Source organism: Trachinotus anak, unplaced genomic scaffold (assembly GCF_046630095.1).
Source record: "Trachinotus anak isolate AG129_WGS33_773 ecotype Australia unplaced genomic scaffold, CSIRO_AGI_Tana_v1 ptg000024l, whole genome shotgun sequence".
Taxonomy (NCBI): Eukaryota; Metazoa; Chordata; class Actinopteri; order Carangiformes; family Carangidae; genus Trachinotus; species Trachinotus anak.
In genome coordinates, this window is record NW_027273875.1 from 6,739,914 (window position 1) to 6,765,088 (window position 25,175).

Consider the following 25,175-nt stretch of genomic DNA (forward strand, 5'->3'; position numbering starts at 1 on the left):
AGTGACAAATCCTTTTTTTAATCTACATCCCATAACAGTCAGGTGCAAGTTGAGGAGCAGCAGTTACGAAGGAGAGAGTTTAGTCGCATATTCCAGCCTGCCATAACTGTGGATGTAAAAGGCTAAAAAAAACCCTCAGCAAAATAATCTTTCTTTTTTTCTTATGTTTTGAAATGGAAGAGGTCTACTAGCCTTAACAGTCTTTTTAAGATATTAGTGGCAGTGTATGCAAATGAGTTAAACTCCAAACTTCAGAAAAAAAGAAACATATTTTTGCTCAAATACTGTCTCATCAACACACCTTAATTTAGTAAACCATCAAAATGCATGGACAACAATTACAAAACATATGAGAAATATTTGTCCCTGTCACCATCGACAGCAAATTACATTTCAGTAAAATGATTGAAATTGGTACCTTGACAACAGCTGCATTATAATCCCTTAATACCATAGGAATAAATAAAACCCAGTGTCAAATTAACTACTCTCCTTTTTTATTTTTACATAAGAAGGCAATCTTGTGACCATCAGTATTCTTAGAGGGAATATGTAGCCCAACCCCAGATGATTCTTTTGTTATTGTTGTTGTAAATTATACCACAGTAAGCTTGGACATCTATAGTTTCCAAACTGGTCAGTATGGGTTCACAACTGCCATGATCTATGTTTCATGGCAATGTACACACACACACACACACACACACACACACACACACACACACACACACACACACACACACAGACACACACAGACACACACACACACACACACACACACACACATACAGACACATGCAAATACACAAACGCCCAAACATAAATGCACATGTATATTCATTCAGACATATCTACACTAAAGGTGTGTTTGTGTGTATGTGTTTCTTTCGTAGGCCTTTCGGTAGTGTTCAACACATAAATCAGTATTTTAGGAAAGCATACATTTAGAGGCCTGTAGTTAGGATCCATCCAGTAGATCAATATCAAACTACTAAGCCTTAAGGCCACCATCTTTTTTTTCTTTTAGAATAACAGAAAAAAAATCTTTTTTTTTTTTTGGGAAACTTAATGTGCCAGTGTCTATACTCATTACTCTTCATACCTCAAAATAAGAAAAGGAAAATCTAGTGCCATTTTATTTGTCATTCTTTTTGAAAGAAGTTTATCTATTTGTACTTATCCATCGGAGACATGCATTCGCATGTGGTCATTGAAGTGCTCCATTTGGTCGAACTTGGCAGGGCAGACGGAGCACACGTAGGTGGTCCCTTCTTGGCAGCTCGCTTCTGCAGCTACACCCACTCCTGTTCCAACCCCAGCCCCTACTCCAGCACCTCCACTCACTGGCATGGCGAGGGCCACCACTCCAGCTCCAGGCTCAGGGACAGCCATAGGCATGGGAATGGAGACGGGGCCCGGGGTACCTGCGCTCCCCGACAGCCCTGTGATGGCGCTGCCTGTGCTGTGCAGGGCCATATGCCTCTCCAGCAGGGTCTTGTGTGAGAACTTCTTCTTGCAGATGTAGCACTCATAGGACTTCTCTCCACGGTGCAGCCGCATGTGGACATTGAGAGAGCTCTTCTGGGTGAAACGCTTGTTGCAGATGCTGCACTGGTAGGCCCGCACCCCTGTGTGTGTCACCATGTGTTTGATTAAGTAATCCTTCAGGGAGAACGAGCGCCAGCAGATGCTGCACTGATGAGGCTTCTCACCTGGATATACGTACAAAACAAAAGCATCAAGGGGAAAAAGAAGAGACAAATGTTGAGGATTAGTTTTATAAAATAGAAGAAAAAACCTCTCCGTGGCCCACACAAGCTCTCAACATTGATTTGCTATTTTTAGAAAATCTTTTAGAACATCTAAATTATAGAAACCTTGTGTGATTCTGTTGCCACATGTGCACATGTTGCACATGAAAACTCAATGGGCTTCTTCAAGCACTATTACTGGACGGTCAAGTAATGTGTCATATTTGCATCATTCATGGGAAAACAAAAATCATTGTTGATGAATCCAAACCTTCCCACTCTATTTCCATTTCTTCTTCTAAGGCTAATTTCGCTCCATCTGTTTATCATGTAAACAGCCACCTTGATGAGGGCTTTCACTGAAATATTTAAATCTGTGTGGTGCGGTCATTTTTGATATGAGAAACTGCACCACTGCGAATGCAGCTGAAACAACATGAGAAGGCTTAAGTGTCAGCATGCTGCTGTGTGTAAATCAACCTTGACAAAGGCATGTGTCTCAGTTATTATTAATGACAAAAGATATGTGCACATCAGCGGTTAAGAATCGAATCAAGCCGAATTTTGATGCTAAATGCTCCTGGAACAACCACTGGACTTTTAGCACTACAGAAATAATGTGACGGGTACTTGTGCAGCAACATTGGACGCCTGAAGCCAGCAGTGTTACATTTTCAGGACAGGAACATACCTCAGGGTATAATTATTTAAACCTATATTATCTTCGTTATGCTGATTCCACTAGGTGTTGTATGCTACAGCATTGCGGGAAAGGCTTTCTTATCTGATATAGTTAAAGAAACATGTACACATTACAAAACTGTATCACAGTAATATTTTATGAAAATTACTGTAATGACTTTTCACAGAGAGGTGGAGCTAAGAGGGAAAATCTGAAGTGAATATGAATTCCCATATAATCAGGAACCAAATAATTTCTGCTTCTATTTGGTATTGTTAAGATGTAAGTTCATTTTACATAATTGTCTCTACTGACATTATGGGCAGTAAAATATGAACATACTAATAATTATGTAAAACTAACAAATAGAGGAAGAGACTGATAACACCGCAAAATGAGCAAGTTGTATCTTGCAAGTTAATGAAGTTCAGTGTTTCTGCTGTTTGCGGCTGAGTGAATTAATGTGTAGCTACCTGCTTTGATTTAATGCAGCCAATAATGCATACTCTCTCACTTCAGCTATTTTTTTTTTTTTTGCTTGACCTGCTCTACAGGAAGGTCAGAGGTCAGGGTCAGTACAGATCAGCAGCATGGGAATAGCATATATATATAACAGGTATATTTTTTGTCCTACTCTTTTTCAGGGCAGTGACTCACACAGTATAAAGCTGTCTCCGATGTCTGATTACAGCCAATGACGTCGGCTCTGCTGCACATGTGTATCGTGCGATGGTACCAGCGGGTGCTGTGTCTTTTAGCTTCTTTAGGTGTGGATTGTCATAAATAGGACTGCAACTAATGATTATTTTCATTATTGTTGCTGATTCTTTTCTCAATGAACCAGTTATTCCTTTGTATATACAACATCAGAAAATAGTGGAGAATGTCGGGCAAACAGTCCAAAGTCCAAAGCCCAAAGACATCATTAATCTAATCTATCTGTTGACTGACTAATCAACTAATTGGTTGTTACAACTACAATGCACGCATCCATATTTTTAGGAATTTCAATTCATTTACACTGTTGAGTGTTTTGAGTTGAGTTTTTTTCACCTTCATTACACTGAGGTGCAGTGGGACTATTACATTTGCCAAATTGCCTGATTACCTTAAATTTGCTCAAATAAAACAATTTATGTTGCAGATGTATTAGATGTAGGGTGATCTCATAGGGACAGAAATACAGTATTATGTTAAATCACACTAATGTCATTTCTGAATAACATTTTTCAGAGGATTCAGTAAAGGTGATCCATTCAGATCAAGTCCACGGGATTGATCAGTCAGTGACTTTCCTTCCCAATATGTCATGACACTGCTCCACACAATTCTGTGAATAAAATTTGAAATTTGGTTTTAAATAGCCTTCATATATGAGGTGGTTCTGGCCAAGCAATGGTTTCTAATGAATAATAATGGCTATTTGAGTAGACAATTTTTATGAGATCATCTAATTATATGATATCTAATTCTTTCTGTGATGATAATTTCTTCAGTTTATGATTGATAAGGCTGTCAGTGCCGGATGAAAGCAGTGCACAGTTTAATGATGTGCTGCACGAGCAATCTCCTGACAAGTCAAATGATAAAGATAATAGTCAGCTGTGACCTGAAGAATGTAGATTTTGAGTCTTTTTGTACTTTTCCAGTACAAAATCATAGCTAACATATAATACAATACTATACTATACACCATGTGTTCTATTAATTAACACTAGAGGGAAAGGATAAAAATGGGCATCAATCAAAATTACCTATAACTTTAGAAATCTACTGCCAATAAAAGAAATAGCAAAATTAGTTTCAAAATATCTAAACCTAAACTCTTTGTTTTCTGAGTTGTTCTTGGTGTTTTGACTCTATTAACCACAGAGGGATACACAGCTGAGGAAAACACGATTCAAAGGGAAGCAGGCATTGACATAAGACTGGAAAAAGGAAATTAATGTGTATACTTCATTTTGTCACTTTGTCAGTGTGAGCAAACTACAACCTCAAACCTTGGGTATTTATAGTATGTAGTATGTTGTCACTGCAATTATACCATTAATGAAAATAAATACCACTTTCTTCTAACATTGGTTTTGTATTAAGTCTTTAACATGTTATGAGTATTCATCTCACACCTTTTTACATTTTTCATAACATCATTAAAATTTGATATCAGAGCCTACTACTACCTACATCAACAGTGGATAATACAATCATTTCACTTTGCTTGCTAACTACTACATATAAGACATTGTGACTTACCAGTATGGACAAACATGTGTTTGACGTAGTTCTGTTTTGCAGTAAAGGTTTTACTGCAGAGAGTGCATTCATAGGGCTTCTTTTCCCCCTGACCAATTCCTCCTGCAGCCTGTTGCTGCTGAGCTGGCGCTTGTGGTACCGACATGGGGTTCGGGAATGATGGCATTGCAGGGGGCGGCACTGCCACAAACTGTGGTTGCTGCTGGCCAGGAAGGTAAAGGAAAGGCTTGTTGTCTCTAGCCGGCTGTGTAGGAAAGAGTGTGGGCAGGAAGGTGTTTCCAGCAGTGCCCATCACTTGGGAATTGCTGGTCACGGTGAGCGGCATCCTCAGATTGCTGGTGTGTGATTCTGCCTGGCGCATGTAGTGCGGGGCACTTGGCAGGGACTGGGACATGACTGAGTTTGGCAGGGGCTGCATCATGCTACTGTCACTAGTGCTGTGGGATGTGTCCCCGTCCTCTGTCTCTTGCACTTGCTCTGGGGACGAGTCATTGACCTCTATCTGCACTGGAGCTCCTTCACCTTGCTGCCCGTCCCCGCTCCCCTCTCGGCCGCAGCCTATCAGGTACGGCTGCTGCTCCATAGCATCTGGCTCAGTACTGATGGAGGAGCTCACCCCTGAGTCAAAACTTTCAACCTTGGATTCACTCTCTACACCCTCTGTATGGTCAGTGTCATCTTGGCACTCCACCAAATTATGGTAGCAGCTGTACTCATCTTCAGCCTCCTGCTTTATGTGCATCCCTCCTGTTTGTATGCGTACCGGTCGGGGTTGCTTGCGGCAGTGAGTGGACTCTGCTGTGGAGATGAAGCGATCGACCTGCTGAGATCTCTCCTGGATGCGGTTCATCCAGGGCGGATCTTGAGATTGCTGGTCCTTCTGAGTGCTGAGAGTTGAATCGTAATTTGCCGACAGAGGGTTAATGTAAAGGGGGCGATCGCGGGTGCCGTTCGTCAGAGTGAGGCCAGGGTAGGTGTACAGTGATGTGTATGCACGATCCATGCTTTGCTGTGATGTTGCTTGCATATAACCTGACTCTGCGTCACTGCTGGGCCCAGAGGTGCCAGACTCAGGCGTGCCACGGGGTGTTTCCTGACCAGAGTCTCCTGGTATAACAGGGAATCCCCCTGGCCCAGCCAGGCCGACATTCTGGGACACGATGCGAGTACACTCATCAATGACGGTCTTGATCTGTAGGATGCTGGCAGCAGTAAGGATCTGCAGGGCCTCTGATTGAGAAACCCGCAGAATCCCACTGTACATAAAGTCAATCAGCTTTTGGATGGATTGCACTGAGACCACAGAAGGGATCTCAATGTCGCTGTAGCCCAAGAGCAGCTTGTCCTGAAAGAAGGGGCTTCCAGCAGCCAGCACGCACCGGTGAGCTCGCAGCATACTTCCATGGATCCGAACAGTCACGTCACAGAAGTGCCCACGGTTGCGCTGCTCATTGAGGGTCTCGAGTACAGAATTGCTGAAGTTGTGAAGATTGATGTTATGAATGCGCTCGGTCATCCCCTTGCAACTGATGTCACCTGCAAGCAGGGAGCAACACGCCTAACTTAAAAACTCTGACACTACATTATTCAACTGGCTGAAACACACCAGTATTTTTTCACACACAACAATAACATATTTCCTTTAGTAGATTACAGTATTATAATGAAATAATTAAATATATACCATGTAATAGAACAGTTATCAGGAAATGAATCACAAAAGAGAAGCTCTGTTTCATGCAAGGAAAAAACATTTTTACAGGCTATATGCCAGAAAACTCAATCACAATTACTACTGTTAATTCAAAGACATGATAAATGATATTGGTTCTTATTATGAACAAGACGCAAGATTGTTCACTGGGGGATTCCTGAAATGACGATACCGATATGGTCTCATAATTCTAAGATAAGAATCAAATAATGTCAACGTGTAAGCTAAATTTGACTCTTCATTCATAGTTTTAAAACATCATCATTGCCATGGTGAAAGACAATTAAGATGGTTCCCATTTAATTATTACAAGTTACTCTCCTAGTGTGAATTTCTGAAATTCCTCCAACCACCATTAGGTGGTGCACTGGGCTCAGAGGACAACAGGCCTCTTTTGTTAGCCATGTGTTCCCTGTGATGGCGCTTCCTAACTATCCTAGGAATACACTAGATGTGACCCGGCTGATCAGTGAGCAAGATTACTTAAGATGCTTTTCTTCCCAGTTAGATGTCAAAAGAAATGAGAATCTTAATCTAAATTAGATAGGTAGTTAACGTAGGAATTATACAAATTGTGGGTTTTCATAATTGCTGCAAAATTGAATTCTTTTGCATATAAACATGCTTGAGAATAATTTAGGTAAAGCATTCAACCTTATATGAGTGATTACTGAACACAGCACTTTCTTTAAACCAAGAAAACTGTCCTCATTTTTATCTTGGAAAACTATACTCTCTCTCTCTCTCTCTCTCTCTCTCTCTATCTCTCTATACACACACACATATATATATATATATATATATATATATATATATATATATATATATATATATATACATTTATTTATTTATTTTATTTTTTTACACTATGTCATGAAATGCCAGACTCAACTACTGCATATATAGAAAAACAGGTAAGCAGATGGAAAAATGTTTTATAATTTGTACTGTAGTTATACACTGAATAAAAATAAATTTAACAGTGGTACTAATAATAGACCACATTTGACAGTAACAGATTTGTTTAACCAAATGAAGAAGAAATTAGTTAAAATTTCCCACAGAAGACGGTGACAGTGTTAAAACAAAGTATTAATGCTCATTTCAAGCTAAGTTATTTCTAACTGAAACATAGAGGGGAAAAAAAAAACCCTGAAACGGTCCAGTACTCACAGTCAGATGACGTTTTGTTACGAAGATGCTTGTGTGGCTGGTGATGAAGTGCGGGTCAAGCTTCAGTTTGCTGGTGGAGATGGCTGATCAGAGGCCGGGTGCTAGGCAAGGCTGTCAGTCCTCTCTGTCCAAATCATGTGTTGCTCTGCCAGTGTTTGGAGGGGGAGAAAAAAGACAAAGACAAATCTTAATGCCACATACTGCCTCGTCGATACTGCCACTCCCTTAATGAACCAGGAGCCACAGTAACATGAATATCTGCCACCGGCGCACTGCAACAGATGTGTGAAGAGTTTCCAAAGCGAGACGAATGGACGTTCCTGTGCGCACATGGCCACCAATTACAAATCAAGGTTGAAAATAACATTGGTGTTGGAGCCACTTTTTCTCTCAGCAGTTATCTGAGCTGCTGGGCAACAAAACCACACCCTTCCAAAGAAAAACGAACTCGAGTCCTCATAAATTTACACAGATTAAATATTTTGGAAAAGGTGTCACGCACACTCACCACAAAGTGTGTGTGTGTGTGTGTGTGTGTGTGTGTGTGTGTCTGTGTGTGTACGTGTGTATGTGGATGCATGTGTGTTTGTCTTTATTTTAAAATCCACAAATGACACAAGACAATGTCCAATACAGACACAGAGCGGACATGAGTAGTTGCAAAAATAGAAAAAGAAATATTAAACACACAAGGCATTCATTTAAAAACACAAGAAAGGCATTCAACGACATTAAGCATGTGATAAGCTGATGATAAAAAAAAAAAAGCCTCTCACAATTGCTCTTATACTGTACACACACATTAGAATGCAAAAGTCTGACCTCAAAACTGGGAACACAATTATGTAAAAGTGACCATATTAAAGTCAGATACTCATGGGAGCATTTAAGGTCAGGGAGACTGAAAAAATTGAACTGATCCAATGCAAAATGCCCTTTTTAATGAATTTCTCACATATTAGTCCCACACTGGTCATGGTGCCCTCAAATATTTCAACCAATAAAGCTTTAAAACTATAAAGAAAAAGCTCTGAATGTCCGGGTGTGAATATTTATCGTTAACAGGACTTTGGATCAAATGTGACTCTTAAATATTTTTTTGTAAACGGGGTGTAAAAACGTTTTGTAGCTTGTCACGCTGGCTACAACACGGACATCAAGTGCTCTGTGAAATGCCAGTAACTACAGTGTCTGAATGAACAGAACGAGGGGAGGATTTGACCAGACCTGCACGTTATTGTTGACACATAGTATTCTTTCACAAATCTCAAATACTTTCATGGAACACGCCTCTCGCTTTGAAAAAACTGAGGCAAAATTTACAGATGAAAATTATTTGATTTTAAGCAAGCAAACCTTTTTTTTTCCACACAGGATCAAGAAATCTGCTGTGCCAAGGTAACAGATACAAAATTAGGCCATGAATGAGCCTAGAAAATGGTCAGATAAGATTACGACTTTATTTATAGTTGAGTACAGAAAATCAGAATAACAATAGAGAAAGCCAGAGTTGAGGGGTTTAAGTAATAAACTGAGATAGGTATGACCACAGACTGCATTGTGTCTGAAGGCCTCATTTTTTGGAAGTACTGTGGACAGTCAGACATGTGCTTGTGTTCTTGAAATGGGCTTTAACTAACAAATTTAAATATTAGATATAGACAAGCAATGTTTAGCAGCAGAGGGTGATCACTCGATACAGAGATGGATCATTCTTTGGCACTAAAACACACACACACACACACACACATGCATGCACAAACACACACACACACACACACACACACACACACACACACACAGGTTTGTTCTTCCATCTTGTTTAGGACAGATGATGTATTCTACATTGAAATCCTGAACCATTAAATCTAACATTAAACTTAAACCATTTTATCTAAAACTTAACTCCAACACTAATCTACAATCGCCCAAAATAAACCCTTCACACTTTTATTAAAGACCTCAAATAAAAGCCTGAAACCTAAAAATGAGTCTTGTTCTAATACGTCACTTAAAAACTAGATATAACCCAAACCATAAACCTACTGTAGGTGTAAACCTCGCCTCTGTTGCTGCAATATTTCAGAATTGACTTAGTCAAAGTGAAAACCACTAAAGTATATAATCATTTTAAAGCCTTCACTGTACCACACACACACTCACTCACTCACACACACACACACACACACACACGTGCCCGAGTACATTACAATGACAAATATTTGACCCTTTTTCTTTGCTGGCAGTGGTTAGTTTGAGAGGTAACTGTATGCTGATGCTACTTTTCGTGGCTACTTTTTGACAATGTAAACATATATGTTTCCTCTCTGGCTTCCCTTGCCCATCCAGACATGTAAATCCACCTGCCTAAGGGGTAAAGTGAGGTGAATGCTAGCAACAAAGGAGCAGGCCAAGGGAAGCAGGCTCCAGTTGCCCAGACTGCCACTCACAACAGTGATTCCATTTTAGCCGTGACACAGTGGGTGAGCAGCAGCCAGCGCCTACCTGCAGTGAATTCTAATCAGCCCAGGGGTCTGTCTCCCTCCCTCCCTCCCTCCCTCCCTCCCTCCTGTACCCTGCCTTGGACTAAAGGGGCTGATGATCCTTCAAAATTAATTAGATCCTTGTAGGAGGCGGCCATTTTCTTTCACTTCCTAACGTTCCACGAAGAAAACAAATTTTTGAATTACACTAAATTTGGGGCGTGTATTCCCCACCCTCACATTGATCTGTTTCTCGGTGTGCCTCTACCTGTTTCCTGTTTCATCACGTTGAAACTCACTCGCCGTCTTTCCTTCCATCTGTCTGTCTCTCCGTCTGTGCCCCCTCCTCTGCCTCCCTCCCTATGAACCTTCCCCAACACCCTCCGCCCCTCTCCGGCTGCCTCCATGCTCCCAGCTCTGTGTCTGCCTCTGTGGAGTTTGCTGTCAATAAATCCCCAGAGGTCAGTTTGTCTGCTGGAAATCAGACACAATGCTTCAGACCGCCAATGCAATGCATGCTCTGCTGCTGCCGCCACAACAAAGACTGAGGAGGGGTGGAGGGTGTGTGAGGGGGGGGGGGGGTGGAGAAGGAGGAGGGGGGCCCAAAAAAAAAAAATTAAGACAGAGAGACGAGGGTTGCAACTTCACCAGCCAGACTCCAGGTTAATCAGCTGCCTGTATAAGGTGACGAGCTCATGAAATACGCTGCATCGAATTGGACATTAGTTAATCAAAGGGGGGTGGGGGGGGGGGGTGGGGGAAATGGTGAGGATGGGGGATGGGGTTGAGAAAAGACATAAGAGGCATGCTTATGAAAGGAGCAGTATCAGCCATGTGAATAATATACATCTTGAATATGCAAATACTGCTTACAGCACACACCACAAGCATATATTCAAGGCCCTTGGTACATTTAAATCTGGAGACAAAAGGCCACGGGCCATTGTGAAGAGCTCATGTCCATGCATGTGCATACAGCTTCTTGATAAATCTGGTGCAGATCTGTGCTTATCAAGAGTGTTTTGTGTTACATCTAATTAATAGTAATTTGTGTTTGAGTTTGTTTGAAACCTCTACTGCTTAACGATCACTGTCCAACATTGTAATTATTAATTTCAATCATCCATTTAGCCCAAGTGCATTAGCATATAAACTACCAGAAATCATGCTTTAATAGTATGGTTTGGCTACGTGATCTAATGTAATGTAATTTAGTACACAATGTAAATGTGTAGCGAGCACACTGGGGAATTTTAAGCATTAATCAAAAGATGAAGTGTTGATCTGACGAGTGATAATTGAAGGTGTGTTCGATAAAGACTCAGTGCGTTCGCTTCGCTCCTCTGATAAAACAACATATAGCTACAATTCACTGTAATCAATCAATTTTTTCTGAAATACATAAATAAATTAAACCTCAGCTAATGATGTTGTGTCTTGCTTCCCTTTGATCTGCACAATTAAAAATTATTCTTTTAGGGGAACTGAATATTCATCTCCGGCCAACAATGTCGAGTCGCCTGATTAAATCTGAGTTATTTAGAGTGCTGTGTCTCTTATAAGATTCAAGTGTTAATCTATAATGTTGTGAAGCAATTAACCCGTAAGGTAAATAATGTACCTAAATCAAATACACTTCAGGAGAAGCGGCATTAAACACCTCACAGTCTCAAGATTTAATTGATTTGCCTTTATAGCAGTCACTGAAAATCGTCAACAAGCACACGTAGGCTGATGACAAGTTGAGCCAAGATTTTCACACTTTTTTTTTTTTTTTTTCCTGCTTTGACTTCATTTTCTCCCCTGACTGAAATTGTATGGTGCAACATCACATCGCCCATGAAGTATTTCTGACATGTGTCTAACATGTCTGATGGTACCTGTGACATGCGCAATCCGAACAATTACCACATGAAATGTCGTCCTGAACTTTGAACTGGCTCTTCACCTACAACACAGACGCAGGACCAGTGATTCTTCCCTCGCAGCTACGGTTTCAATTTCAAGCTCACACCAGGGACAGTTTAAAAAAAACATGCAAACGCTATAAAATAGCATTTCATTAATTCACAACAACTCTATTGTTTTTCTGCTGCGAATGCTCTCTTACTTGGTCAGAGCTTTGCAAAGTAATTACAGAGTACCAGCGCAATGTTATGACCACTGCTCAACTGAGATTGCTTGAATAACTGTATTGTGTTCATGCATTTCTATGCGTGATACACTAACTGCAACTGTTAACTCTTTCGTCCTCTAATTTTAAGCTAATTGTTCATTAGCTTAGCGTAGCTCCACTGCCACTAAAATTTCTCAAATAACACAGCAGATTAATGTGTTGAGACATTCAGTTCCACAGAGAGCCATTTCAGTGTGACAGGATGTGCAGCTTTCAAATAAATTCCTCAAACAAACAAATAACAATAAACACTACAATACCATTACACAAGTACACGGCAGTTGAAGCATTTTTCGACAGGGCAACTTGCTCAACTTTGTCATTTTTTTCTGTCAAAAACACATCCACCACCTATTGTGCAAAAGGAGCCACTGCCCATTTACAGATGGAAGGATAATCTATGTCTAATAGTCTTTTTTTCAAACATACCACACAAACATCCATGAATTAGTTCTGTAGTAAATGCTGAATACTGTATTTTATCAAGTTTTCTAAAAGAGCATAGAGGGAAAAAACAGACAGCCACTGTTGGCTCGTGACCATTAAAATTATAAAGACAGTATCTCATTTTGGTGACAGTAAGTACGCTTTCAAGAACATCTCAGAATTGGTAAATAGCTGTGCTTTTGTTAATGAGCATTTGACCAAAAAGAACCATCTGACTACTCATATGATAGTCTCCAAAACACCTCTAACCTCCGAAGCAGATAATGCTAAATTCAAGAGTTATCATTTAGGCACAAGTGTCCACAGCAACTGGCTCTCTACAGCTACTACACACGTTGAGGACATTTTGCCTCTCTCAAAAAAAGGACCTCAGAGGCCATTAAGAGATCTTCATGAACCTACACAGATGCTTATATAGGACTTCGCTGTCTATCACTTGTATATCATGATAAAGAGCGCTTAATGAATTCTATTTGGCAAGAAATGCCTAACATACACCTCGTGTGTCTCTGTTTGTTTGTCTCTATGCCTGCATGGTATATAAATAAACAAGATCTCAACACGTGGCCTGTGTAGTATAGAGGGACTGAAGCACCTTCATATCTCTGAGAGGAAACCAAGTGTCTCCTGACTTTCTGTTCTTGAGAGATAAACCAGAACAAAGATGCTTTGTTCTGAATTATGAGAAGATAGTGTGGGACCTCCACGAACGCACATGCAGTACTTAACTGAAGAGAACAGCAAAGCCTCTAGACATGTTAAGTGTATACAATGTTTACTAGAGAGACCAGACAAAATGAAGCCACACATGCAGTATTTAGAGGGAGTTCAGGAAACACAAGCCTTAATCAAAGCTGACTTTGTGAACACGTTATCTAAGAATGTCAGTGAAGGAAAACTTGATGCAACTACCAACAATGCATTTACTTCATCTCAGCATTTGTGAATGCGACTGCGCGCGGCCCCAGAAGTTCTGCACGGTGTGTTTCACCAGCAGCTGCATGAGGGTGCACGAGCCAGTGTCGAGGTGGTCCAGCACACAGCTGAACTTTCACAAATGCACGAGGGCGCTTTAAGCAGTTCAGCGCAACTCTGCACTTTTTTGTTAGCTGCTCTGTGCTTCAAGGTTCAGCACTCTAGCCTCTCCCAGAACCTGGCAGGCTCAATACTTGCCTTTTAAAAGGGTTTGACAGTCTACTAAAATGACATGCTGCAAAATTGTTAACATACTGCATATTAACAATATAGAAGCGAAGGTAATAGAGAAAATGGACTTTGCAAAAAGGTTTTATGATGTAACATATTTCTACTGCCAGTAGCTATGGCTACGACAGTACACAGTACGCATCGGGCTGAGATAAAACTGAGTCGTTATTCAGGTAAACTAATCGGGTTATCTTCAACACAATGTGTGTCTTCAGCCACAGATTGTGCCTACTATGTGAACAAGATATTAAATCAAGATGATTTAATTTAAATATTCTGTGCTTATTTTGAACCTTATAGGTGGAAGCACCTTTAATGTATTTATAGTTGGGCAAGATGATGTGTAGTAAATACAGATTATATATGTCTCATCAGCTCATTTGACATATGACCCATCTAAAAGTGTAATGCTGACATGCTGAAACACAGTCGACCACGAGTGCCCTATACACACTTTCACCAAGTGCTGGCAGCTCTGCATGTGAGCTGAGCAACATGAGATAGATATAATGACTTAAACATACCACAGTAGTATAGTCAAAAAGTCTGAAATTAGCACAAAGGTAAGGTTTTCTGTTCATTCACTGGGGAAGGGGTGCAATCTAACCACAGTAGGAAACCTTATCCATACAATACTGTGTTGCAAGACGAACCTGTTAAGCAAGGCAGCTACAGAATTTCACAAGAAATGAAAGATTTCCCCCAGTTTAGCATTGTGTCAACGGTGAAATATTATCGAGAAATTTGAGCTGAAAGAAATGTTTCCAATACACAGTGCTGCACAATGAATGCGCAGATAAGTCCAATGAAAACATGGTTTCAATAAGCACAATAAGGTCCGCAATTTATAGAAAGTATCAGCTAACAAGGCATTTATAACAGGCATTTTGCAAAACTATAACCTATATCCAAAGAATACTGTAACACACACACTGTTGCTCAGTAAATACACATTTCCTACTTCCCCAACTCCAGCCCTAAAAACTGAAGTGAACAGAAGTGAACACAGATACTTAAAATAATTTATGCACACTTCAAATTATAACATGTAACACTGCTTATGACCTTCATATGAGCCACACAGCAATAATCAATACTGAATTAGTGAGTGTTTATCAGGCACATGTGTAATACTTGCATCAGCAACTGTAAAATGGTGTGTCAAAATTTTAACCGATATTTTCAAAATGACATTCTGTAAATGCCTCTTTTTATTTTTTTTTTAATGTAAGGCTGTGCCTTGTGCGTCGTTGTGAAAGTTCTGTTGTAAATTAGTTTTGCAGGCTGGTTTCCTCATATGCGCGACCTCGTTTTATTACCCACCAAGCTCTGGAATGCCTGCAGGAAAAAACTATGTTGAGTTTGTGAGTTGGTAGTTGTATAGCTTATTATAAGTTCAGTAAACATAACCATGAATTATCACTGACCACATATCATAACTTTATCTGTTGCAAAGACATATTGTGCTTTTTGAATGGATGCCTCTTGAGCTGTGTATTTGTCATTAAAGATACTGCTAGCTCTTTTGTAGCAATTTTTTTTTTTACTTATTTGTTGATTAGCAGTTAACCTACTTATAAGAAGGGAAGTATTCATGTCTGGTCTTTTCATTATTGTTTCCCACTGTCACCCAAAAATCATTGGTATCTCCCGTACAAGGTCAATGATCTTTTAAGCTATAAAAAATTGATAAAAACTCATTTATGTGACGGTGTGATGGGTGTTTTTCAACTGGACAATCAGTACAATTTGTGTTATTATGAAATACATATTTTATTGTTTCTGCTGAGAAAAGTTAGTCTCGCTGTACAAAAAGACAAAGCTGTGTGTCATAAAAGCAAAGCTCAGTTGGTTTGTAATGTGTTTCCATCACCTTGCCTGGCTAATGTTTGTTGCTATGCAATGCGTCAATACCAGCAATACATGCTATTTGACTTTTCACTGTCACTACACTTGTTTTTATGATTGGTAAATGTTGGTGTAGTTTAGGCTCTCTTTTCTGTTTCCAGTACAAAAAGCAGAGTCACCTCATGGCACAAAGCAGAGAGATAGCACAACCACCAATCCACTCCGTTTATGATAATCATGTGGCCTCTTGGCCTTGCTAATGCACACGAATTGTTGGTCAGTGTGGTCTGTTTGAATGTAGCAGAATTATTATCTCTGATGGTAACAATCTATAGCTCATAAGCCCTCGAGTGTAACCTAAGCTCATCAGCTGTTTCTGGTAACATTACTATAAAAATCATGCCACATGGCCGTGAGTATTTTCGGCAGGTCCTATCATAAATGTGTTACTTCTAAGTCGTTTGTGCTGTCATGGTTAGACCAAGGGGTGCAGGAGGGTTAACACTTGATTTTGATCTAGATTTTTCACTCATCTTTGTGCAACAAAAGGTTTTATGTTAAGGAAATGTAACAGTATGTCTTTCATTTTTAGCTCCTGTAAGTGTCTTTCTCTGTTTGTGTGTGTGTGTGTGTGTGTGTGTGTGTGTGTGTGTGTGTTAGCCCAGTGACCTGCCCAGGGTGTTGCCCTGCGTTCCTATAAATGCATGTTGGGATATGCTGGACTGACCCTGAAGAGGAGTAAGTATGAAAACATTAATGAATGACTGAATGCAGAGACACTAGGCAGCAGCAAAGCCTACTGCAGTCAAAGGCCAAGGAAGACATTTGGTTTCATATCAGTTCACTTATTCACAGAAGTTATAAAAGAAAAAGAAGCTTGTTGTTAGTTTACATAGCAGCTGTCACAAGGTCTTTCACTCTAAATTCTCAATAAAGGGAAAAATACTGAGCCACCGTTGCCACAACTGACAGCTATTACATTGGTGTACTAACCACCAAAACATCTCACGGAGCCTGACACATGTGCAGCATGTGTTTAAAATGTAATGCAGGCATCTTAACTAGTGCTAACAGAATGATCACACTGTTTTATTTTCTTATCACTTATAAATGTCAAACCTATTGTGAAACAAGCTCAGCAACTTTGATAAAACTGCAAATGTTTTGCCCTTTCTTTGTTGTTGAACTGGTTACAGAAAGTTGCCAGTTGTCACGTGACCCAACAGTCGAACACCAACCGTAACAGTTGGATAAAACCTTAGTTTCTTACTTTTTAAAGCAAGAAGCTCTTATAATTAATAATTGTTTTCCAGCTTCTCAGAGAAATCTATTCTGAAATCGGTCTCTACCAAGGTCAGTTTCTGGGCAAATAACAACGTACAGACTATTACAGCAGATATTTTTTCAATTGTCAACAAAATTCTTTATAAACAAATTTTTTTCAAGAGACAAAATGTTTTGTTTTTTTTTAAATTCCTGCTGTTGTATTTCAAAAACGAATGACTTAAGAAAAGAAAAAAAATACACAAATATACTTTAAGTTTACTTAAATCTTCATTTTGTGATAAAAGTGCAACACAAACACTATTGTGCACCCATTTCACAGAGCATACCGATGTACCTTGAGTAAGCCTGTGCATGGTCTTAACATTTTGGTTGCTGTGAGTGCTGTTTACTGGCATGAGGCTGAAAAAGTCTTCCTGAAGCCAAGATGAAAGCAGGGAGTTCACAACACTTATTCTGTGTAAAAATCGTTTTAAAAGTTACTCTTTTCCTGTGTTATTTATATAACTGTTTTATTTTCTTAAACTCTCTTTAGATACTTTACCCCTTTCAACTAGGCAGTGAGCTCACCATGACTTGTAGAAAACCATATGGGTAGCAGGGTGAACTGAGGACACACATGCACCTTGGCAAACATACAACTTCGCTATTAGAATCCAGGATACATTTTTCACATCAGTTGAATGCCTGGGCCTGTGTGTGTGCTCGAAGACAGAGAATACAAATTAGGTTGAAATGCTTGTTTCTGTCATGCAAAAAGAGAAAGTTCACCTAAGGTTCAAACTTACGTTATTGTAATTAGCTGTAGTTTTAATTAGTGGCAAACATTTAACAACGTTTGCTCTTGATGCAAAACAACTTCTGGTCAAGTTGTTACCTGATATTTGGGTCTTACAGCACAAACAGCTGACTTTGAATGAAAAGCTTTAAAACCAGCCCTGCACATATAAAGGAGCATGAATCAAGAGTCTGTTAGCAATTTTAGCAAAGCTAATGGAAACACATGGTCACACCCACAACTGGACTGTGTTTGTACTGTAGGTACTGTATATGCATCAAACAATGACAGATTTAAAAAGATCTTTAAAAAAAATAGCTGACCACTGAAAATAATGGATTTCACTTTAGATGAAAAAAAAAAACGATCTTGAGAATAATACAAATATTAAAAAAAAAAAAAAGAAAAATTATAATAACGACTGTAGAAGAGTCAATTAATTTTGATGCCAAATCAAAGTGTAAACATTGAAATAGGGCACGACAGGCTCATCCTGAGGCAAGTGTGTGTTGAACTGTTTGATAAGGGTTTTTTTCCTTCTATATATATTGTTTTGCATACATTTATATTAATCGGTCAACCCTAAAACACTGTTGTATTTATCATCAAGCTATACGGAAACTAACTGTGCTCCATAGACTTTATAAAGTTTTATAACCAAACATAAGCTTCCTGACAACAGCATGGAACATTCTCAAATACTTATTCAGTCTCAATGTGTACTTTCATTACGCATTCCTGCGATACTTGCAGGGAGGGGAGATTCCAAAACAAAAGTGCTTTGAAAACTGAAAAACATGCCTTAAAGTCTTTTGTTTGTGAGTTTTCTACATTCTGTATGCTCTGAAAGTTGCTGGGTTTGAGTGAAAGTCAGTTCCATGACCAGTCTTTTAGATTCTAACTGCCAATTTACTAAAAGGGGAAGCGTTTTAAAAAATCCTACTCTGTGAATTGACAAATTGAGACAGTCTCCAGCTGTCATGAAAGTCGTCTTTAAGCATTATGAAAGCATAATATATCACTGACTTGTTGCAAAAATAAAAACCTTTAGTTTTATTCCAAAATGTTTTTATCCCAGCAAAAGATTTACCTCATCAATAAACAAGATATGTTTTTTTTCTCCCTTTAAACAAAGCACATTATTTTCTATCCTTGCCTTTGTGCTGGAAGGAAATCTCCATAACTCATTGTAACAGCATTTCTGTTGCATAATACAGCTAAAGGGGGAAATTCTCTCCTTAATTACAAAGACACTCTGTGCAGATTCTCAAAAGGTTTTACAATTGTGATTCTAGTATTTTCAAGAATTAAAAAAATAATAATATAATGTGAAGAGAAGCATGTTATGTGTGAAAAAGGTGCTTTGTGGGTAGAAGGATCCAAGCCAGTTAGCCAGGAGGCAGCTAGCCTGCCAACAGTTTCTAGTTTTGAAAAAAATCTGCAACCCACCAGTCAGAGTTAGCTAGCAGTCACTAATTGCATGATATTTTACTAAGATCAAGATATATTAAGGAAATAAAAAAGTAATACATGTTTAATACAAAATTATTTGAGACCTCTCTGAAGATCCAGAGGTATCATGGTCTTTTTTTAAGGTTGCCATGGTAACTGGGGACTCAAATGCAGTTTTAAAACTGCAATTGCTATAAAACAGCAGTCTCTGCAATAGACACCAGGTGAGAAACTTTATGTGTTCTTCTTAAACAAAACCAAACCTTTAAGATCAAAGTCTGTTAAAGGTTTAAAGGCTATTCTGTACCTAAATATGAGTCTTGACATTAACTTTAAGATGTGCACCTGAAAGCAGTCTCAGTTGGTAATCACATCAAAGATTAGTTTTGCTCTACGAAGGAATATTGTTCTAATGAGTATTATACAGCAACAAAAAAGGCAGAAAGCATAAACACTGTCTGTGACAAAAAGGCCAAGCAGTTAACAAGCACTGTGACATTCTGGATGCAATCCACAAAGTGGCTCGTTATATCGATGGATCTCTACTGCATTCCCAAAATGGCTGCCAAATATGTTCAACTGTGGAAGACAAAGTGCCAGGATGGACTCAAATGCACATTAATAAAAGTCCTTTGTCCTACAATGGTCAAATATCCTACTTGGAATTATAAAGAACGACATTAATTCTACTTAATCTGCAAAGGTTCACTGGTGCTGCAAGCATGAATTTATATTATTTTATTATTATATTGCCAGGGCGTGCTCACATTTGCCACCAAATTTAGACTTTCTAACTTTAAATTGTATGTGACAATAAAACTGAATTTTATTTTACAACATACGTGGAAAAAATAAACTGCACCGCATGATTCAGTTGACCGAGGTGAATTCTACTCACATCATTATTACATGTTCTCTCCCGTCCTTTTTACTACACTGTCCAATAAACCATTAAGCCTTAAAATCTCTTCAAGAGAGTTATATTGCAACAACAACAACGTGCACATGCATTTACAACCAGGCTGTTACCAGTAACAGCCTGGTGGAGATGGCTGTATGGTGTGGGAATAACAACAACCAGAAATGTGGCATTGCGGAGGCTTCAGAGAGAGGTCTCTATCTTGTGTATTTGGGCAGCAGTGCTTTTACTGCGCTTAGAAATTATTTGGAATACTGACCTGCCATCTGTGTGCATGTAGTGTACAAGACGATTGTTTTTTTTGTTGTTGTTGTTTTTTTGGGGGTTTTTTTTGTTTTTTTTTTTGGGTTGTACGTCTCTTCCAAAGAAGCAATCATTGCATTAGTTCAGCATGGTATCCTTACACATTTTTTACCAAAGTAAAGTGAAAGGATCAGGTGGAGGACGTATGAAAGTGTCACTAGATCAGCTCAAAAACATTTCAGAACCGAACACTGTGGACACATTATGTCAGTTTGTTGGTCAAAGACTAATTGCCGAATGAGAAGAGAGTGTGACAAGCTGCAGAGGACGAGTAGAGGATGGTGAAGCCAAAAGAAAATTGGGATTGATTGTTGGGTGTGGATTAACTAAACACCTCTCTCCCCTTGCCTTCATCTGAGTGGGTCTACACTTTATCTGCTGAGTCTCCTTCATATAATAATGAGTTTCCTTGGTCTGCAGACATGCTCTTAAATATTCATTAGTCATGGGTGGGTTTTAGCCGTGACACAGAAAGCGGGCAAATGGCGATGGTTCAAACACTGTGAATATTAATGTACATGTGGAATATATACATATAAATACTTATTAGTGACTTAACTGAGATGAAACTGGGCACCTGATACTCTGGACTACAAACACTCCCAAGGCACATAATGGCTGTTGCTCTTTCAGCAGCTACTGTACACCACTGTGCTGAAAAAAAACGAGAGAGATTTTGACATCAAGCCGTGGTGAGAGCTCACTTACTCACAAGACAAGTACCCTCCAATTCATCAAACAATACAAACGCCCAAAAATACAGGTGTTAAGTTAGTGTGGAGTTCCTTTTCCGAGGAAGGGGATTCAATCCAGTTCACACTCGGTGACAATATAATTTTTACTTTACTCACCCACATGCAGCCTGTCAATCAACATGCTGAAATTCACAGGACAGCTTTATAATTATGTCCTGCTTGAAATCTTACATCAAAGTGAAATGTTGCATTTCTGCTACACCGGGCTGTACGCTCAGCTCTGTGTTCTCCAAGTATGTCCATTCAGAAAACAAATGATCCAGTGCAGCCATCAATTACATAACCGAGCCTATAGCACTGCAGCCCATTTACGTTGTGGAAACACATTCTGAATGAAAGCGGGGAGAGAGGAAGTGATCGCAACAAAAGTGAAAAGGGATGAACGCACAATTATGTGGTAAAAACCAGCGCGCGCACACACACACACACACACACACACACACAGGTGCATATCCACAGACCGTGTCTGCGCTGGAAGGAGCTGGACGCTGCGCTGCGCTCTCACGCAGCTTCCCCCCTGTGTCAAACCCGGGACCGGCTCTCTTGGTTGTGGCTACTTGCGTCCTCTCACGGAAACAGCTTCACACACACCACACCGGGACCAAACCTCTGGCATGACTAACGTGTTGACGCACAGCTTTATACCTGCGCACAACTTCTGGGTTACAGGCGAGCCTGTGCCTATTTATCAGACACAGAACGCGTTGTGGCCATTGTAGAAACTATCAGCGGCGCTTATAATAGACACAAGAACATGCTGCATTACTCTCTTCATCTGACAAAGCCAAGCGCTTTGGGACATCTGTTTGCCCCACACACACACACACACACACATGCACGCTCTGTCTCTGTCTCTGTCTCAGTCTCTCTCTCTCTCACACACACACACGCACACATACGCGCACGGATAGATAGGGCCCTAAAGAATAAGACTGACATGTTGCTCCGGCTCAACTCCCCCACGGCCCTTTCAGTAGGGCTACATTTTTGGGAGTCATTGCTCTATTTATTTTTATTTTTTACTGCGCCAACAATGGACATCCACTCACATCTGAACTTTATCCAGTAAGTGGAGAACCTCTATAATGCGATCTAACAAGCGACAGCAAAGGAATCACGAGTTGCCCACGAATATTTTGCAACAAAACGCCTCAAAAGGCACGCAGGAAGCGTCTAATGCAACTTTAATTACACCAGAACATGGCCCCATATCTAGGCCACCCTTTGCCAAAACATCCTCACGTCGTAAACATTTCCACATACCGTAGGCTATGATTTTTAAAAAAAAAAAAAAAGCGGATTTGCGACAGTTAAAGTGATCCTTCATTTTCGTTTGGAGGGGGGGGGGGGGGACATGGCACCAAAATCCAGACCAGAGTCCCACTGGATCTAGTTGTGATTTATCTCAGAAACTGAACCTGCAGTATTGTTTTACCTTCAGACACAATATTAGCCAGCCTCCCTCTGCCTGCCGAACATGTTTTAATGTGGCCCCGTCTCATAAAGGCCATGCCGTATTGATATTAATTCATTAAAAAAAAAAAAAAAAAAAAAAAAAAAAAAAAAAAATGTAGGCTAGACATCTGTCTGAGTATAAGCGGCTGTATGAGCCGCTGCTATCGTGATATTTCAGACATCGGGACCATCTTTTTGGCAAGTTCAACAAACCCGAAATGTACTGAAATAGCTAGAGAGAGCGGGTTATGGTGGTTAATTGCTATAAGGAAACGCGTTTCCTCGGATTCAAATAACTGACCTAAAAGCCAAATGCGCACGTCGCGGCTGCCACAGTTGTTCCGGGCTCACAGTGTGTAAAATGTGAGCAAGCAGCCTGCGAGCATCGCTGAGGCTCTCACCGATTCAGAGAAACACAGCCGTGGACGCAGTTGGACCAGAGTATTGTTCTCAAGTGTGTCTCCTGCCCCCGGCTCACGGGCAAATCCGAAAGTAAAGGGCTAAAGGTAAAGGGGCATGTTGAGAATAATGGCAGATGGGAAACTTGCGTCATGCCAGGGCAGCGCGTTTTTGTAGTCGAATATAAATGGACAACAAAACCCCCTGGCAGCCAAAAGTGAGCCCCTCTAACATGAGCGTTTCATTTCGTTTCCTACACCGGCGTCAACATTTACTGAATATCGTGAGGTCCTCCAAAGAATAAAGTTTCCGATTATATAGAGCTTCGTATTTGGCTGGTAAAGCCAGCCACAACTACATAGAAGTCAGTGGCATTTCATGCAATTCAGCCCGAAGTCAACGAGCACGTTTTGATCTCCCACAGAGGAAAACCCGTCTTATTTCGGCCCTTTAATAGCAGCAGTATAGATATTGTGGAGACCCATCCCTTTTCCTACTTTTCTCAATTTCTTACCTGCACTTCGAAGCACATTCAAAAAGTGGCGACAGCGTTTCCACGGCTCCCCTCGCTTTCCCCCGACGAAGCGCGTTGAGTTTTTTTTTTTTAATATGTTCCTTTACTTTGTTTCATTTCTCACTTCCATCTTCTTTTCATCTCATCAATAAACACACGCTGCAGCCTACCTTCATAGAGCAGCTCGGTTCAAGTGTGCCCTCCCATTTTTTAACTATACATCGAGTACTTTGAGGGGTGGTGGTGGTGGTGGTGGTGGAGGGATGGGGGGGGGGGGGGGGAGGAAGGGAGGGAGGTGGGGGGTGGGGGGGGCAGGCAGGCACGCCTTTTCACTTAAAGCTGCTATTGGAAGAACAGTGCGCTGTCTTGGGTTGGATCAGAAATCCGTCAACATTACTGTGCCCCAATCGCAGGGAGCACAAAAGGACGGAAAGACCTGCTCCATTATGGCTCTCTGGAAGTGGTGGGAGTTATAGTAATAGTAGTTGTAGTAGTAGTGTTCCTCCTACTCGAGCTGTTTAAGTTTCCTCCTGCCTGCGCAGCAACACAGCAATTTTATAAATAGAAGTCATGGTGCGCAGTGAAACCAGTAAAGGATAGGGGGGTAAAAACAGGTTGGCTGTGATGTTGAACACTCACTCCACCCACAAACCCCACCTTTTAGAAATGTAATTTAAATGTTTTTTCTCATCGTGCAGGCTCCAGCGCCCGCTGTTCAAATATCAGCGAACACAAATGTGAATGAACTCTCAAATCTATCCCGTGTGCATCAAAAGGATGAAGGAAATGTCAGTTATACGTCCGTCATGTGTCTGAACTTCGCATTGGACGCCGCCTCTGCCAGTACAGTGAGCCAGCTGCGCCGCGGCCTCTCATTGGGCCGCGGCGCCGTCAATCATCCCCGGCACCAACAAGCTAGATTGTCTGCCGTGTCTTCTACTTTCTACGCATTTCTATTTTCTCATTTATTTATTTTTTAACGTCCCGAGCTGACCTCGAGTTAGCGAGCAGGGAAAAAAATTGGTGTCGGTTCAGCTGGCCAATCATATTAGGTACAGCGATTTCTTGTTTCTCTAGTTGTTGTTGATTTGTTTTTCAATTTTTAATTTTTCCCCATTTTTTTTTTTTTTTTTTTGACATTATCCACCGCCTTGAGATACACTCTGGCTGGCACAGAATAAAGCAGTAATGGGTCATGTGGGATCCCCCCCCGCACCCACCGCCTTAATGCCCCCTCCCTGTCTAGACAGTGACAGGTGTGCGTGTGTGCGCACACGCGTGTCTGAAGTTGAGATCAGAATAAAGAAACCTGCGGAGGGTAGTGTCTCACAGATACTTTCAATAAAATATTCATGTGTGTGATTCGTGTGCGGTGCGCGGGGCAGAGGATGTTCGGCGTAAGCAGCCCCGCATCTTGACAAAGACTGACAAAGAGGTCACGTAAGGTTACGCTCGATCAGCTCGCCTGATGAAGCCCCCAGCCTCCTGAGCTGGTGCACATGAACGGCGTGTTAAAAAAAAAAAAAAAAAGAAGAAGAAAAAACTACTTTGAAAAAGCTGCACTCTTGAACTTTGCTCCCCCA

At 40.5% G+C, this 25,175-nt stretch overlaps 1 protein-coding gene across 1 annotated transcript; it reads right to left on the reverse strand.

Annotated features, from left to right (window-relative positions):
* Window positions 1-689: 689 nt before the first annotated feature.
* Window positions 690-23,789, reverse strand: zbtb20 (zinc finger and BTB domain containing 20). Its single transcript, XM_071461615.1, has 4 exons — window positions 23,593-23,789; window positions 7,574-7,718; window positions 4,687-6,222; window positions 690-1,712 (listed from the first exon to the last, which is right to left on the reverse strand). The coding sequence occupies exons 3-4, from the start codon at window positions 6,200-6,202 to the stop codon at window positions 1,177-1,179; spliced, it is 2,052 nt and encodes a 683-aa protein (XP_071317716.1). The 5' UTR covers window positions 6,203-6,222; window positions 7,574-7,718; window positions 23,593-23,789; the 3' UTR covers window positions 690-1,176.
* Between the last annotated feature and the right edge of the window lie 1,386 nt (window positions 23,790-25,175).

Coding starts and splice junctions, on each gene's coding strand:
- zbtb20 (XM_071461615.1), bottom strand. CDS start 6,202: ATGACCGAGCGCATTCATAACATCAATCTTCACAACTTCAGCAATTCT. Junction 1,713..4,686: donor ACACATGTTTGTCCATACTG/GTAAGTCACAAT, acceptor ACGTATATCCAG/GTGAGAAGCCTCATCAGTGC.